The sequence below is a fragment of the Varanus komodoensis genome, unplaced genomic scaffold (genome assembly GCF_004798865.1).
Source record: "Varanus komodoensis strain SLA01 unplaced genomic scaffold, ASM479886v1 scaffold24, whole genome shotgun sequence".
Lineage (NCBI taxonomy): Eukaryota > Metazoa > Chordata > Lepidosauria > Squamata > Varanidae > Varanus > Varanus komodoensis.
This window is the reverse complement of record NW_025335641.1, coordinates 10,969,989-10,986,038: the sequence shown is the minus strand read 5'-3', so window position 1 is coordinate 10,986,038 and position 16,050 is coordinate 10,969,989. Positions and strand designations below refer to the sequence as shown.

Sequence of the window (16,050 nt, the reverse complement as noted above, 5' to 3'; positions counted from 1 at the left end):
CGAGGAATGCAAGGTGGCTCTTGCTCCTCTCAACCTTAGACTTGCAACCCACCACCCCTTGAGGCAGGTTGGACTGAGAATCTGTGACTGGTCCAAGGTCACCCAGTGAGCTCACGATGGCCGCCTGAGTTCCAGTCTGGCACTCTTAACCACACCTGCCATGAAAACCCTTGCTGTTTCAAGTAGCTGGTGTATCTCATGATGTATCTGACGTTCTCTCACAATCTGAAAGATACCAATACTTATGTACTGCTCGATAGAATGTACTCACCAGGTGGTTTAGAAAGCAATCCTATAGCCACTAGATATCAGATTCCTATCTACCAGACTGACTGGAAAACTGCTCTGTCCTTGGAGCTGGGAATCCATCTGGAATCCCTCTTCTCCATTTCAACCAGTATGGAAAGTGAGGGCTGTTTCCCTGAAGTCACAAGCACAACCTCAGAAAAGGGCTTTTGGCAGTGTCCTAGGGGCAGGGAGCGGGGGACACCAGCATCACCAAGTTACAAGGTTCCCTGATGGCATCTCACCCTCCTTCTGCTTCACTCCAAAGTGCTGCACTTAGGCAGACAAAATAAGAAGAGCAAGCAGAATGCAGACCTTTCCCTGCACTGCTCCTGCATATAGAATGCCCATTATCCACTGCGCTTGGTGGGTTATAGGCACTGCACGCTTCCAAATGCACAGATGGTTCTAATTCATTATTCTTAGGTTGCACCTGAGCTGGGGGTAGCTATTTATTGTTGAAATCATTACAGCAGAGGTCACCTGTGTTATACGAGATGACCATGTGTTATATCTGAATCCATGTTATGTGGCAGGCAGAGTATAGCACTGTTGTGTGTAATAGGTGTCGCACTGTGTAGCAGATACGGTATTCTACCTTTTGGGTGGATGAGAGTGGATTTAGTGGATCTGAGAAGCGGTAGAACTCAAGTAAGGGACAAGATAACATGGGCTGGCTTCCTTGGTTGCTGACACAAGGGGGAGCAATCAGCCAGAAGATGGCAGTTGTTTTAGTAGCCTTGCCTAAGTGGATGCCTTTGCACAATATTTTTGTAGTGTATTGTTTAAGATGAATCACAGAAAGTTTTTACTGCATAAGAAATAACTCGTGCAGGGCAAAGTTCCTTCTTGTTCCAGAATCTTTCCTTCACCCATCGACATAAGAGATGTCTTTGATTTGATTTTGTCTTAGTTCTTCTTTCTGCAGTAGTTAGTAAATGTTCTTATTAAGATCCAAAACAAAACCAGAGAAATTGCCCCAGTTAATAATGTAGTAGTTTACTGAGGGTTGTCTTCACTGGGAAACTTATTTGCTTGTGCAGAGCAATGTTGTAAAAATGTTATGACTGAGAATGGCCTTGAATTCTTAATGTATTCCCTGACTCTGTTTTTGCTGATCGATTAATAGGAATGTTAATGTATAATTCTTCCTCACAGGCTATCCTAATATTCCTGATATTGGCATCAAGGAAGAGGATTCATCTGAGTATACAGCTCCTTCAAGCTGCCAATAAAATGATGGGCAACATCCCTGCTCTGTTCTTTCAGCCCCTTTGGACCTTTATAATACTTATTTTGTTCTGGGTGTACTGGGTGGCTGTGCTGCTGAGTTTAGGAACTGCAGGTCAGTAGTCCTATTTTCTACCTCTTCTTTTCCTTCAGTCAATATATGGAAGTTGTCTGAATATTATCCCAGTTGTCTGAATTGCAATTGTTGCTCCTGCTGTGTGCAAGGGTTGAGCAGTGGAACATGCACGTAACATCCGTTTAAGTTAGACTCTACAAATAGTTCTTGCCTATGTTGAATTGAAGACTCCTGCGAGTCCCTTGGACTGCTAGGTGATCAAACCAGTCAGTTCTAGAGGAGATCAACCCTGACTGCTCTTTAGAAGGCCAGACACTGAAGATGAAACTCAAATACTTTGGCCACCTAATGAGAAGGAAGGACTCCCTGGAGAAGAGCCTAATGCTGGGAACAATGGATGGCAAAAGAAGAAGGGGCTCAGCAGAGAATGAGGTGGCTAGATGGAGTCACTGAAGCAGCCGGTGTGAGCCTGAGTGGACTCCCGGGGATGGTGGAGGACAGGAAGGCCTGGAGGAATGTTGTCCATGGGGTTGCGAAGGGTCAGACACAACATTGTGACTAGCAACAACTACAACAACAAACGTTGAATTGTTGTTATCTGAAATACCGTGTCTCCTGATTAACATGCCATGTGGGTGCAGTTCTTTTTCCTGGCCTATGTGCATTGGCTACGGTCACCACAAAGGTGTCGCCAATGGACACTGTGCCTGCTTTGTGGACCAGCAGCTAGGATTTGCCCAGCCTTTTTGAGGGCATGTTCCAGGCCATGTGATTTTATTTTACTTTCTCCTTTGTTGCACTTGGCTCCAGATAAAACAGAGTATTTCTTAGCAAAACAGTCCTGATTTCCTCTCAGCTCCATTTAAGGAGGTTTGGGTGGTTGTGATCTTAAATTAGGAAGATGAGGAATCCATTCTTTTTCAGAAGCAGAGCTGTTGTAACAATAACTGAGCATAATAAATGCAAGGTTTTGATTTAATGCACCTGTTAAGGAAATGTTTTACTTCTGCTGTAGAAAAAAGGGAAAGAGTCAAAAGGGTGCAGATGACATGTAAGGAAGTGGTGAAAATTATGGGAGCTACCCTATAGTGGCTAAACAGTATTTGAGGGTGATAGGATTTTTCAGATTCCCAGATCCAAAATTGAAGGCAATGCTCTGACTTCAGAGCCGAGAATTGGAGCTGCAACCTTGCTTTTTCTTTCCCTTGCGAAAAGAACACACTGAGGTCAGGAAAACAACTTCAGAGAGGCAGTGAAAAGGGTGTTTCTGAGGGCAGGGCAGGGCAGGGCAGGGAGGGGAGGGGAGGAGACTGAAGTGTCTGGAAGCTACTTTGACTCTTTCCCCAACCTTCCAGCTAAATGGGCAGAACTGTCTTTCCAGTGAAAATGCAGAGCAGGAGAACAGAAGCAAAGTTGGCTTCTACTGCTTCTCCCAGTCTTTACTGGCTGCCAGTAACCTCTGAGTTTAGGGATTTATGGTCATCGTGATAGGACTGCGGCCTCCTGAGACCATTTGGTAGTGGATGGCGTACAAAAGTTTTAAATAAATATTGGTGTGTCAAGCCAATGGGAATCTGAAATTTAACAGAAAACTGCTGCAGCCTTCACCTTCCTTTTGTCAAAATGTTTTTCTCTGGATCTTTCAGTGCCAGGTGTTCCATTTGTCTGTTATTTGCTCTATTCACAGATGCATGATTTTAAGACAAGATGCAACATAGCATGTGGACATGGTTGCCAAATTATTGAGATTTTTAGTTGTCTTCCAAGTGGCAAGCCAACAGTTATCATTTAATTCCAGCTGTCACATCACAAAACATTAGGTTGAAGTAATGCCGTAAAATTAATTTGATTGATGCTGTGTCTTACTGAAACTGCACACACGGACAAGCATTCCTGAACAAGGTCACGGCTCTGCCCTTCAGAGGAGCCACAGAATTGCACTTCCCTTGGAAACTATTCCCATTAGGCCTGGTTTTGCCATATCAGAATCAGCAAATCTCCCCAGCTCCAGGGCTTGCATGGGCATGAAGGAGGCCCAGACTGCTGATACATTCCTGCTCAATAATGTTACATATTGCAGTTCTGTCACATTCCAAAATGAGTGCACGATTCTGCAGAGTACAGCTTGCTTTTGGTCAGAAAACCCCCTCACCCTGATGTTCTAGTTTCTTTTTATTCTCCTATCTGCTGATCTACTGGTGACAGGTATATATCTTTGTATTTAGACAGGACTTTGGCCTGTAAGCTGATCTCTTTCATCTTCTGCTGCTGTGTTTTTAATGGATGTTTCATTGATCTGTTGCTTATACTTGCCCCTTTTTAAACACAGTTCTATGTTTTACTGCACTGTGTAATATTGAGTTATATTTTACTTTATTTTGTTAGCTGGCTTGAGTGTCATTGTGCAGAAAGGCAGGCTATTAAGTTAAATAACAAATACACATTTCTGTAAAAGCAAGGGGCATGAAACAGGATACAGTAGGGACACAATCCTGTGCATGTTTAAACAGAAGAAAGGCCTATAACTCCTAGGTGGTTGGGGCATGCTGAAAGTTGTAGGCATTTTTTTCTGTTTAACCTTGTATAAGATTGTGCCTTAGGTTATATATTGTATTAAGCACTGAGAAAAATTATGACTATGTTAGGGTGATCAGTCAAAATAGCATGGGAGCTTACTTTCTATATCGTGAAAAAATACCTATCAGTATGAAACTCTGTCCAGTAATGATCAGCCATCATTTTGGTCCATAGCTGTGTATGCACTGGAGCCTTTTCTGCAAGTAAATCATTATACTTAGTTTCCCTGCATGTGTATGAAGAACCAAAAAGGAATCTTTCTTAATTCTGTAGCTGTCTTCCTGGTTTCTATCATACAAGAGGCAGGTAGCCTGCATACCCAGGTGTTTTGAACTATGTCCTTAGGTTTGCCACTTTGGCTGGAAGAATTTAGATGCCACAGGGAGCCATGGGGAAAAAGCATCTGAGCTGATTGCTCATGCCCCAAACCTATGCATTTGTCCTGGCCTTGACCAGAAGCCCGTGGTCACAATGATGGAACACAGACTAGTAGTTATACCCAAATGGGAAGCTCCAAGAGAGTAACTTGCTGCACTGATACTAGGGATTCGATAGAAGAGTTTATGCCTCCAGATTCAGAAAATCTTTTCAGGCTCAGGGTCCTCCCTTTTCTTAAGACCTAGAGGGGCTTCTTTACTCCTTCTTTCTGCAACCCCCTCTAGGCTCAGTGCTTGCATAGTCATGGAGCGCAGAAATGGAGAGTACCAGTTGCTCGGGGGGTGCATCCCCTGTGGACATGGACCCCAGAGGTCCGTGGCTAAAAGGCCCCCATCTGATGGGTTTCAGCTCTGACCCCAGCCTGATCCTAGTCAGATGCTGGGCATCCAGCACCCCTGACTCCAGCGCTGCTAGTCTAATGGAGGAGGGAACGATTTTGGTGTGGCAGTTAGAGTGCTGGGCAGCGATGCAGGAGACCTGGGCCCAAGTCCACAGCTGGCCCATGCTGCTCACAGGGTGACTTTGGGACAGTCACCGGATAAATGAGAGGAGGGGGACCATGTAAGCTGCCTCCAGTTCCTGAAGGGGAAGGAGCGGTGTAAATGTGTCAGAAAAACCACAGTAAATGTGAGTTGTAAGCCAAGGTTCCTGAATGGCTTGTGGGTGCATCCTGGTAAGTTTGGAGAATGGGCAACATGCCATTCAATGCAGCGCTATCTTTTCTGTACTGGAAACTAAATCACAAGCAAATATTTATAAATGGCTGTGAATACCACACTCTGTGTGTTAGGTTTTGTGTAACTACAGGGATATAAGCTAAATGTTTTTGGACGTGACTGCATAACTCATCCAAATGATAGAGTCACTAGTCAGACCTGTCTTTTGTTTCCCTAGCTAATCCTAGCTAAAGTTCTGTTATGCTACGGCTACAAGGACACACACTTCCACAGCCTCTGCTTGGAGGAAGCATCTTTGTCATTGTAAGCAGGCGAGTCCCTGTGCTGAAGGTCACATATTTGGCTTCTGAAAGTGAAAACAATTTCAAGTCTATGTGCCTCCACCTAGAATGTCCTTCTTCGATTCCTTCCCCCTAAGCATCTGAGGCTGCTAAAAGTTCATACCATTGATAATGCAGATGTTAATCTTTGAAGTCCAGGCTAGAGTTAACATTCAATGAGTTGTTTTTTCCCCCCGGTACATAATTAAATTTGCATTCTGCAGGCATGAATACAAGTTTCTTGCTAGTATTAGACTTTCTTTTCTTAGTCTGATTCAATGGATTTACAACAAGAACATTTATGAAAAATTCTGAGTTGTGCACAATAAAAAGGAAAACAAGAAAAAAAGGGTGATCATAATACAGAGTTAAACACTGTAAAAGCAAATTATGCTAATAAAACCATGGCAGGCTAGTCAGGTCAGGAAAGGCTTGTTTAAATATAAATATCTTCAGCAGAAACCAAAAACAAAGCCATGCTGGTGCCTAGCTGATGTAAACAGGCAAAAAATTCCATCGAGAGGAAGACAAGCGTATGAAGGGGGAAAGGTTACTTCCATTCTATTTACTGCTTTGCTCATTCTGTTTTGGGATGTTCACCTTCCTATTAGATAAACTTCACATAATGAATTATGATTAATAAGTCCAGATCTTTTCACATTTTTGTACTAATTGGAATATCCCTAATTGGAATACCTTCCCTGTGTATCACACATTTGAGTTCTTTAGCTAATGCGAGTCAGCGTAATCCTAATCCTATTTCAGTCAAAATTCCATCCCATCTTGACTCAGATTGTATACATGCAAATGCCCATATTCAGATATTTGTAGTATTCAGGGTGCCTTGGTGTAGAACTTCATTTTTCTATGTCATGGGTGCGTATATTACTAATTCTATATCTCACCAAACAGTCAGTTTCAAGTATATAGTTTCCCTCAAAAGTTGATTACCTGTCAGCTGAATTTTATAGAAATTGGATTATCTATAGAGTTAAGCTGAACTAAAGAGAAATACATTCGAGGGATATTGCAATTTTCCAAAACGTCTTTGTTTGATAAGCTGTTATACATTTGGTGTCTTCCATTTGCAGGCAGTGCCCAAGTCATTTCAGGAGGTCAAGTGGAATACAAAACTCGATTTGGTATTCGCTACATGTGGTGGTACCACTTAGTTGGGCTTATTTGGACAAGCGAATTCATTGTAGCGTGTCAGCAGATGACCATAGCTGCAGCAGTAGTTACTTGCTTCTTCAACCGGTATGTGTAAAATTAATCATCTTGCAATATTTTTTATTTCTCCTTATTTGCTTTCAAGCTGTTTTTAAGGATATCATTGGTGATTGGGGAAGGCTATGGATTGTACGACTTTTTTCAGTCTAGACATGTAGGCTTGGTTTCTTGGGCAGCTATGGTGGCAATCTTCTAGCCATTTGCCTGGGAATCAGTCTGTTGAACACAGTGAAACTTACTTCTGAGTAGACATTTACAATGCTGCACTGTTGTTTTCTAAGAATGTGAGAGATGGACAAGCTTAACAGCAAAGGCACTGAACTGTGAACTAAGCATTTCCCCTTTCTGTCCTGAACTGAATAGCTGAATTACAGCATAACACCAAACTGAAGTTTGTGCTACATGAGCAAGACTGAAATCTGTGCATTCCCCAGTCTTCTTCCTCTTCTTTAGGCATGGCTGTAAGAAACAGCAATTTGTCATTATGTCTGAACCAGGACAAAACATGGGTAGTTTTAACTATTGCTTGGCTGAAAAAGCCAACTTAAAAACTTAGCTTGTTCTGATAAACCATACTTAAAATAAGGTTTCCAGTTTGGGCAACATGACAAACTGCAGTTATCTGAAAACAGAAGCAGAAGCTTTTGATCATCTCTTTGATCCTGTGTGGAGAAGGAAGAATAGCAAGTTTGTGCACATAACACTAAGATTGGTTCAGCATTATCCCTCAACCAAGCCATTATTTAGGAATATACAGACTATTTCTGTCTCAGCTTAGAATCAGGAGTGCTGCTAGGCACCAAAAAGATCCAAAGCTCAGACACAGAGAAAAACAAAGTGCAAATTTGCATATGCTAATTTACATATGCTCTAAAGTATCTCTGTGTATGTCTTAGGGCCCTTCCTCCTAAAAACACTTCTATTTTTAAGAAGGGGTCTATGGACAGGGGAGAGGGGGAATATTTCATTTCAGGGGGCCAAGTCTACAAAAATATTCAGAAGGAGACTGTAGGAGGTGAAGCACATTCCAGAAAATTCAGAGGTATCAGATCATCTGGATCCATATGCCTTTATTTTAGTAAGTGTCCATGGACAGCAGGGTGGTGGGGAAGATGGCCTGCCAGAGATTTGGGGCTTCAAATCAAAGTTTTGGGGTCCCAACCCTAGTGGGTTACTTCTTAACACCACCTCTGCTTGGAATAATAACACTTTGCAGCTGCATTGTAGCTTTGCTGTGATGATGGCCCAGATAATGTGTGTCAGGCACCATCCGTATCTTAAACTGCTGTATCAATAAGAAGAAAGCAAATACTGCATCATGTACATTTGTGAGTGTGAGAGTAAGTGTGAATGATTAGGCCACTGCTGTTGCTTCTAGAGCTATTACTGGAGAGTCAGAAAAAGTCACTGCTCCGGCACCAATAAAACTGCAACCCAAGCAACGTTTGTTTAGTTTTAGCCAGGAATGAACTGTGTAATATCACAAGAATTCACATATTGGCATCCATTGTAAACCACTTAACCCTCCTTTTCACGAAGCATAGCTAACCAGCCTTCAAACTGCTTCATTCCAGAATTATAAATTTAACATGTCATGCTGTGCAAACATTATACAAAAGCTTCTGTACAAGGGCTCTCACTGTTACCTTTTAAGAAAAAAATTTATTTAAGCTTTTCTTAGAAATGTCCATGAAATTAGGAAATCATCATCAATTAGAAATATAAGTTTCCATTTTCTTCATGTCATACATAATACTACTTTTCTTGCAATGTGATATGTTTTCAGTTGTCTGGCTGATTTAGATTTTCCCATATATATTCCCATGCTCCTGCTTCTGCAAGCAATTTCGCATACTTCTTGGGCCCACACATGCCTGTTCCTGTGTGTAGTGCTGATACACCGCAGCAGGATGATTGTCAGTTTCGCTTGGTAGACTGTTTTTTCTTTAAATTGGGAGTGTTCATAAATGGTATAATGGTGCAATTTGCAATCTGATCATATGAGGAATGCAACTCATGGGTTGGATATTACTGGTGTTCTTGGTTGTGGGGAAAGGCTGATGCTATGAAATTCTAGAGAAAATGTCAGATGCCTTTAGAAAATTTGTGGAGGCGTTTGTGTTCATAACATGTTGATTCCGGATTTAGTTTCGTGCAACTTGGATAGAAGAAATTGATTCCCTGCCCCCTCCACCCCCCTCAAAATACTACAGGGCCATTAGGGGATTCTGCTGAATGAATGAATTTGGTTTGGGTGGAGGCACCCCTTGTGCCTGCAAAAGGCAGAGCCTGGAGCTCACCCAGTAGCTCCTTCAACCTACTTTCTTTCTAGGAAATTCACAATGCACTTACCTCGATAGGAATATTTTCAAAGGTTTTGTCCTTGTTTCTGGCAATCACAAAAGTGCCTTGACTCACTTCCCTCTTGGGCTGGAGGGAGTTTGCCTAACTATATTACTAGTTAATAACTTCCACAAATTCCATAGACAACACTGTGGAATCATTTCGCTTTAGTAGCTCGAGGAGAGGAAGAATGCAGTGCTGTTCTATATGTTCTGCTTCTGCTTCAGCGTTCTGCTTTTACTACATTAGAGTTCATGTAATTTGCCACAATATCACCTTGTCAAGTGGCATGAGCGTTCTCTATGACTATCTATGTCTCTCTGTGAAAAATGCTTTTCATGCAATGTGTCCTCTTAGTAAGTATATATGGTAGAAATGGAATGTTCTTTAATGGGAAGGCTCTCGCACAAATGTTGGACAAGATTTATCTGGATCACGCTGGAGTAAGCCCAAATCCTCTTAACAGAGTTATTTCTAATGCTGCAACTGTGTTCTATTCATCCATCTAGTTTATGGAATAATTCTGGGCTGCTGTATTTCATGCCAACCAGAGGGGTTGATCCTACTCCTGTTCTTCTTGCATGGAAGAATTACCCCACTGTGGTTTTCATGATCCCACTTTCTGTCTTTGGCATTCTTTTGTACGACTCTTAGATATTGGCTTCATCATTTCAGAGCTAGTGGACTATATTCTTGTGTATGCTCTACATCATAATCTCCTTATGCCACCACTGGGTAATATATCTTTGCATTTAAAAACACTGAACTTGCAAAGGGAAACCTGCAAACTTATTTCCCTCTAAGTATTGTGTGCTTTGCCAACACATAGAAGAAGTAAAATGGTTGCAATAGAATAATGTAATGAGTGTAGAAAAGGAAAGTAATGATGTTATTCACATGCTTTGAGGCAGTAGCCTGTCACAAGAGCTTTGTTTATCATGTTTCATGCAGAGCCTTTCCTTTTAGCTAATAAGCAGTTACAGGAAATAGAACAGTCTTTGCCTCAGCAAACCCACTTCCTTGCTACACAAAGCAATCCATTAGGCACTCTGCAGTCTCCCCATAAGCAGAATTAAAACGGAGAAGGGTGGAGAGTTGTTTCAGCTGGATCGGCTTTACAGGAGACATTGCTTTGACCTGAAACAACAATACTGAAACTGTACTTTGCTTTCTTTTCTTTTAGAAGAAAGATGCATTCCTTAGAGGTCTTAATAATGTACTAAAAGAATCAGAGCTGCATTTAACTGCTATTCTTCGCTCTTACCCAACTGCTTGAAAAAAAGAAACTTATCTTTAGATATAATTTAATGTACCAAACATTTGAGAGTTTTAACTGCAATGAATAAAACTTGGGATATCAATTGAAATATCAGCTCAGCCATAAAAAATCAGTGCGTTGCATTGGACAAGTCTTTAATCTGCTGCCACAGTGGCAGAAATTTCCCCAAAGTGTTGGGAGAATAACACTGAAAACAATAAGCTCTGCATAATTTTCTCTCACTATAATTAGCAGGACCCAAGTTCGTGGGACCACGTGCTAAGATTTAAAGTTCTCTGATGCTATGGAATAAGATGCTGTATGTATTTCAGAGATTCAGAAAGAGAGTTTTCATTTTGTAAGCATGTTCTCGTTAAATGTTGTGAATACAGATTATTTTAAAATTTTGTCCAGCAACAGCAACCAGCCCTAGGCCAGAGTGAGGGTAGTGACTCAGCAAGACAGACTATAACTAAAACGTTTAAGTTGTAGAGATTCTTGTAAGAGAACAGGAATATCTTCTTCACTTGACAATCTGCTCCAGTCATTCAGCTTCTAGCAGTTCTGTAGCAGCCAGCTAAACTTGACTTCATACTATAACCACATGACGATGCTAGGAAGTTCTTCAGAAGTCTGCAGTCTGAATTCTGCATTTTTATCATATTATCCTGATTTTGATTCTGCAATTCTATAATGCTACTTAGGTTGATGGACCTGTTGGTAACATTTATCATGCCATATTAAGTCTAGTTGCTACTCCTATTCTTCCACATTTTACATACTTGGTTTGATCTTAGAATTAGATGAATTGAAATCACTTTGTACTGTTTGTTACCTGCTTAGAGGCTAGAATGACTTGACATATTTCTGAGACCCTGTTCTATTTATATTTTCCTTGGCTAGATCCAAGCAAGGAAACAATTGGTTAGAACAGGTCTGTTATGGACCTGTGGAAACTCACTTCAGAATCTTCAGTTTGCCTCCATTAATGAACAGACTTTAGCTAATGTTATAAATAAAGTGCAATCAGACAGTAAAACCTTTCCTCTTACTTTCAGAAGGAAATTGCAGATAAATGAAGGCATAATCCTTGTCATTTCTTTACGTCCTAATCCTGCTTGTGTTGACATTCTGAAGTCATATTTCCCCCAGGTCTGGCAAAAGGTTTCACATGTAAGCATTTATCAACAGACATTTTAATTAAGCTAAATTCAAACTAAGGTGAAAATCCATTTGTCTGTTGGAAAGTATATCAACTTACTTGTTTTACATAGAAATTTAGCACTTACCCCTAAATTGTTCCTTCTGCCCAAAGTACTGAAATGTATGCATACCATTTTTCTGGTATTTCCTATTGAAAATAATCTGGTGTTTGCAGATATAACGATAGCCTTATAGCTACACTGTAGCTATTTCTATGGCAAGGCTGTAGAAATTGTATTAGTATGCTACATAGGCTGATGTGGCTTTGTGTATTTAAATTCCCACTTAGGTGAAGATTTAATAGAAAAATATTTGCGAAACCTCAGTTCATACTTCATCCAGCTGCTCTTGTTTTCCTGCATGCAACTCCCATTCTTAAAAGGTCACAACAGAGAACACTTGAGTGCTTACAGAGAACATTTTCATATGTGATTCTCATTTTATTCATTCCTGTGGCAAGTTCTGTATTTAAATTAATGGGAACTTGAATTCAAATAAGACTTAAGAAGCTGGGTCATAAGTGGATTTTGTAGTTTATTTGCATTTAAATGCTAGCTCACAGAATTCTCTTTCTCCCACCACCCAACTAGAATCTTACAACCAGTTCTTGGCAATAAAGTCAATATTTTTGATACCTAGGAATGCTTCAGAACAATGTTACACATTTTGGGAGAAGGATGTCCAATTTTGCCCTTTAATCCCCTATTGAAGAGAATTAGAATTAATAGGTAAATGCCAAAGATGAATGGATTGAATTAGTGTGGGAAAAAGTGGTTAAAAGCACCATTCTCTGGGCCCTGGAAGAACATCCCAAGAACCAGAGTATGACTCATAAAAACCTTTTCAAAGTCAGAGATATAAGTCTGACCCTGGAAGGGAGAAACACAGATTCATCCTCCCCCCATGAAACTGATGTGGAAAGAACTGTGCAGCTTGCCTTCCAAGCCAGTTGGAAAGCCAGAGTACGAAAGGGAACCTTGAGGAGTAGGAAGGGATGTGATCCAGTGGGTGAAAGGGCCAGAGACCAGGGAGCCAAAAGGGTAAGAATTACTCCTGCCTCCTCCTTTCCCCTTTCAAAATGTCCTTGCTGGAGAGGCTGAAAAGCCTGACTAAGAAAAATCATCCACATGAAGGATGTTGCTCTTGCTGTCTTCAGCCCAGCATGGCGTAGGGATATTGTAAGTCTCTGCGTTTCAGAGGTTTCTGAACAATGAGAGTACACCCTAACTAATTTAGATACTACAGTATGTCTTTCAGATTTCAGAGCAGCTTCCTGTAGGAAGTATTTTATAATCCTGTACCCTTACCTATACAATGGTGCCTAAGGACCACTCCATTCTCTCCGCTGAAACACAGATCTGGGTACTCAAAGAGTCATGCAATGACTAGACAATGAAATACCTGGATTAGGGTGAGTGGCCACTGGCCAGATTTCTCTACAACTCTGCATATCTGAAGCTATACCCCACAAGTTTTTCATGAGGGGAACCTCTTGAATGTGTACAGAAGGCCTGGTGGACTAGAGAGTTTCCCATGCCTAGCAAGGCAACAGCATGCAGGGAGGACTCTGGGAATGGACCTAATCCCTACACTGTGCTTATGTTTTATTTTCAACATGCTTGTTTGTTTTTCATTCTAGAAATAAGAGCGAACTGCCAAGTCATCCAGTCCTGTCTTCCATATCAATTCTTTTTTGTTATCATCTGGGAACAGTTGTGAAAGGGTCCCTTTTAATCACAATAGTTAGAGTCCCAAGGATTATTCTGTTGTCTATTTATAACATCCTGAAAACAAAGGTAGGCTTGGACTTAATAATAATATCTGAGAAATAGGTAAGATTATTTCTGTTTTGATGGATTGATTGATGGATTGATTGAGTTTTATAGGCTGCTCCCATTCTAAAGGGGTCAGAGCAAAAGTCAATTGAAGTTCTTAGAAGTTTTTGTTTTGTTTCTCACAAAAGCTTCCAAAGCTGCTTAGGCGAAGAGTTGGGAGACAATCGGTATGAGTCAGGAATCACATGGCGGAAGTCCTGTTGCATTTTGCAACTGGCTGTCAGGTGGTCTTTCCTGGATTTCCTCACACTGCAGTGTGACTCATGTGAAAGACAGTTTAGATTGAAACCAAAACCTTGAATTGTGACTGCAAATAAGGAGCACGTGCAAATACTGGAATGCGTTTGGTGGCCACTCACCCTCTTTCAGCTGTGGGTTGCCAAATTCGGTAGATGGTGAAGTGCCTGCATTGTTTACGCTGATCAGAACATTTAAAGCTTCTCTGTTTATGGCTTTTATTGTACACTTATATTTTTTCATTCATGGAAGTTCATGGAACCTTCTCACGATGTCATCATCTCAAGTTTTTTATTCGTTTTTGTGGATTTGTTAAAATGAAGAAAATCAGCTATTTCTCTGGATATGGCTATTATTTGCTACAGAATATTTGTGTAATTTTGCTTTTCCTTTCTATACCACAGTACCACCTTTGGTTTTTCAATGGAACATATAGGGACATATAGAAAACCTATAGAAAGGCAGAAAGGAAAAGCCCTTGGGTGGGGAAAAACCTCATGTGAAGGTTTAATCCTCCCACAAAGAAAATGGAAGAAGATGTCTTGGTGAAGTGCCAGATTATATGCCTTATATAAAGAAGCCCTTTGAATGAATATGTGGTTAGGATCTTGAACAGGGAAAAACCTTTGAAAAAGATCATAGATTTGTTTTAGTTCTCGATTTCTCACTTCAAGCATTTTTAAAATGCTATCCTTAAGCTTTCAAGGGTTTGCTTTAGGTGAAAATATAAATAAATATTTTAATTTTTGCTCTGTTTTGCTCATCTCTGTCACATATTGTAGATATTAGAGTTTTCCTTACTGTATAAAAGGCAGCTTTTATTTTCCACTTCCAAAGGAAAATAAATGGTCCTGAATTACTGTGGCATTTGTGGTCTCTGCAAAATGTTATAATAATGTATAGCAATACATTGGAGATCACTGGTTAATCAAAAGTTGAAACTTCCAAGGAAGTCTGTGGTATAAATAATTTGATTTACCTATGAGATGTCAAGATATATCTGGATCATACTAGTGTCGTTCTGCTAAAGTTCTGGGATCTTATAAAGATAGGATGTCAAAAGTCGCCTTTGTTCTTTTTTAATCCAAGCCACTATTTTAAATTATAACAGGAAATCTTATTGTTCACTGCATTCATTGGTTGTGTTCACACATTGCAGCAACCCTTGATTTAGCATGAAGTAAGCAAAAGGAACAAGGCGTGTTCAGTCTTGGATTCTCCTGCACCTTCCCTTCCCCCACATAGATTTTTCTTCACAGCAATCTATTGTATCATCACTAATAAACTGGAATTAATGCTAATTAATTGTTCAAACCATAGTTATTGAAGTTGCCTTGTTTAACCTAACTATAGATTAAGATTAACCAGAGATCTGGGTTCAAATAACATGGTAAGCTATGCTTAATCATAAACAGAAGTCGAGGCTCTCGAACTCCTCCTGCCAGCCCCTTTGGGGAAGATGGGAAGGGGAGCACAAGTCTTGCTGTGGCTTGTTCCTACATAATGTGGTAAACTATATTTTCAGCCCAAAATGAAAACAAAAGAATATTTGGTGTAGCTCTAGTTTAAATCTCTGTCTACTTTGGAGAAACTTAGAAGCGAAGAACAAGTAGAGCTAATGCCAACATAATCTGTGTTGGAAGAAGTTCACACTATTCTTAGAAATTGATTCCCACAATAAGGGAAAATTGCTTTGGACCAGTAGATTTACTGGTGTAGAGGCTGAGTTACCACATGCATCCTGTTCTTAAAATACTATTAACTTGCACAAACAGGAGCTCCCATGTCCAAAGGGAGTTGCCAAGCACAAGGGTTTCCCAGCTAGGGATGTGCTGCGCCATGTGCATACCTTCTGCATAACTGGGAAGTGTGGGGTGCCACACAACGGGGCAACACATGCTGATTAAACAATAGCACTGTAAATAGTTTTCTGGTTTTTATACCTAATGTCCGCTTTTTTGTTTCAGGAGAACGCCTGTGCCCGGTGCATGTTGAAATGCTGCTGTAGCTGTTTCTGGTGCCTAGAAAGAGGCCTAAGCCATTTAAACCAGGTGTTATTATCAGCTATTGTCCTTTGCAGAGGCTTAATATTTTGCATAGAAAATCTCAAAATGAAAATAGAGGTTCCCATCAATAAAATATTAGCATGCAATGGCTTTTGGACAATGATTTCAAGGGTATGAGGTGTGACAGTCAAAAGGAGGAAAAGTTATTCTTACTCAAAAGCCAGATATCTTGTTTTCATTTCAAAAACTTTGTAGTAAAAACATTTTCTATAACAAAATCTGATGATTGTATAATTGATTCAGTGGAGGAGACTAAATCAAGGGCTGGCTTATCC

General features: G+C 40.5%; 1 protein-coding gene across 6 annotated transcripts in view; it reads left to right on the top strand.

The window, feature by feature from the left end:
• The window catches only part of SLC44A3 (solute carrier family 44 member 3), a 54,170-nt gene that overhangs the window by 27,897 nt on the left and 10,223 nt on the right, over nt 1-16,050 (top strand). For all 6 annotated transcript variants that reach the window (XR_006414950.1, XM_044432452.1, XM_044432451.1 and 3 more), the window contains 4 exons: nt 1,444-1,630; nt 6,695-6,860; nt 13,277-13,433; nt 15,677-15,760. Coding sequence is in view for 5 of the 6 variants with exons in the window: in XM_044432452.1 (XP_044288387.1) it covers nt 1,444-1,630; nt 6,695-6,860; nt 13,277-13,433; nt 15,677-15,760 (594 nt within the window). In the remaining variant the exon portion in view is untranslated. The remainder of the gene's footprint in view (nt 1-1,443; nt 1,631-6,694; nt 6,861-13,276; nt 13,434-15,676; nt 15,761-16,050) is intronic.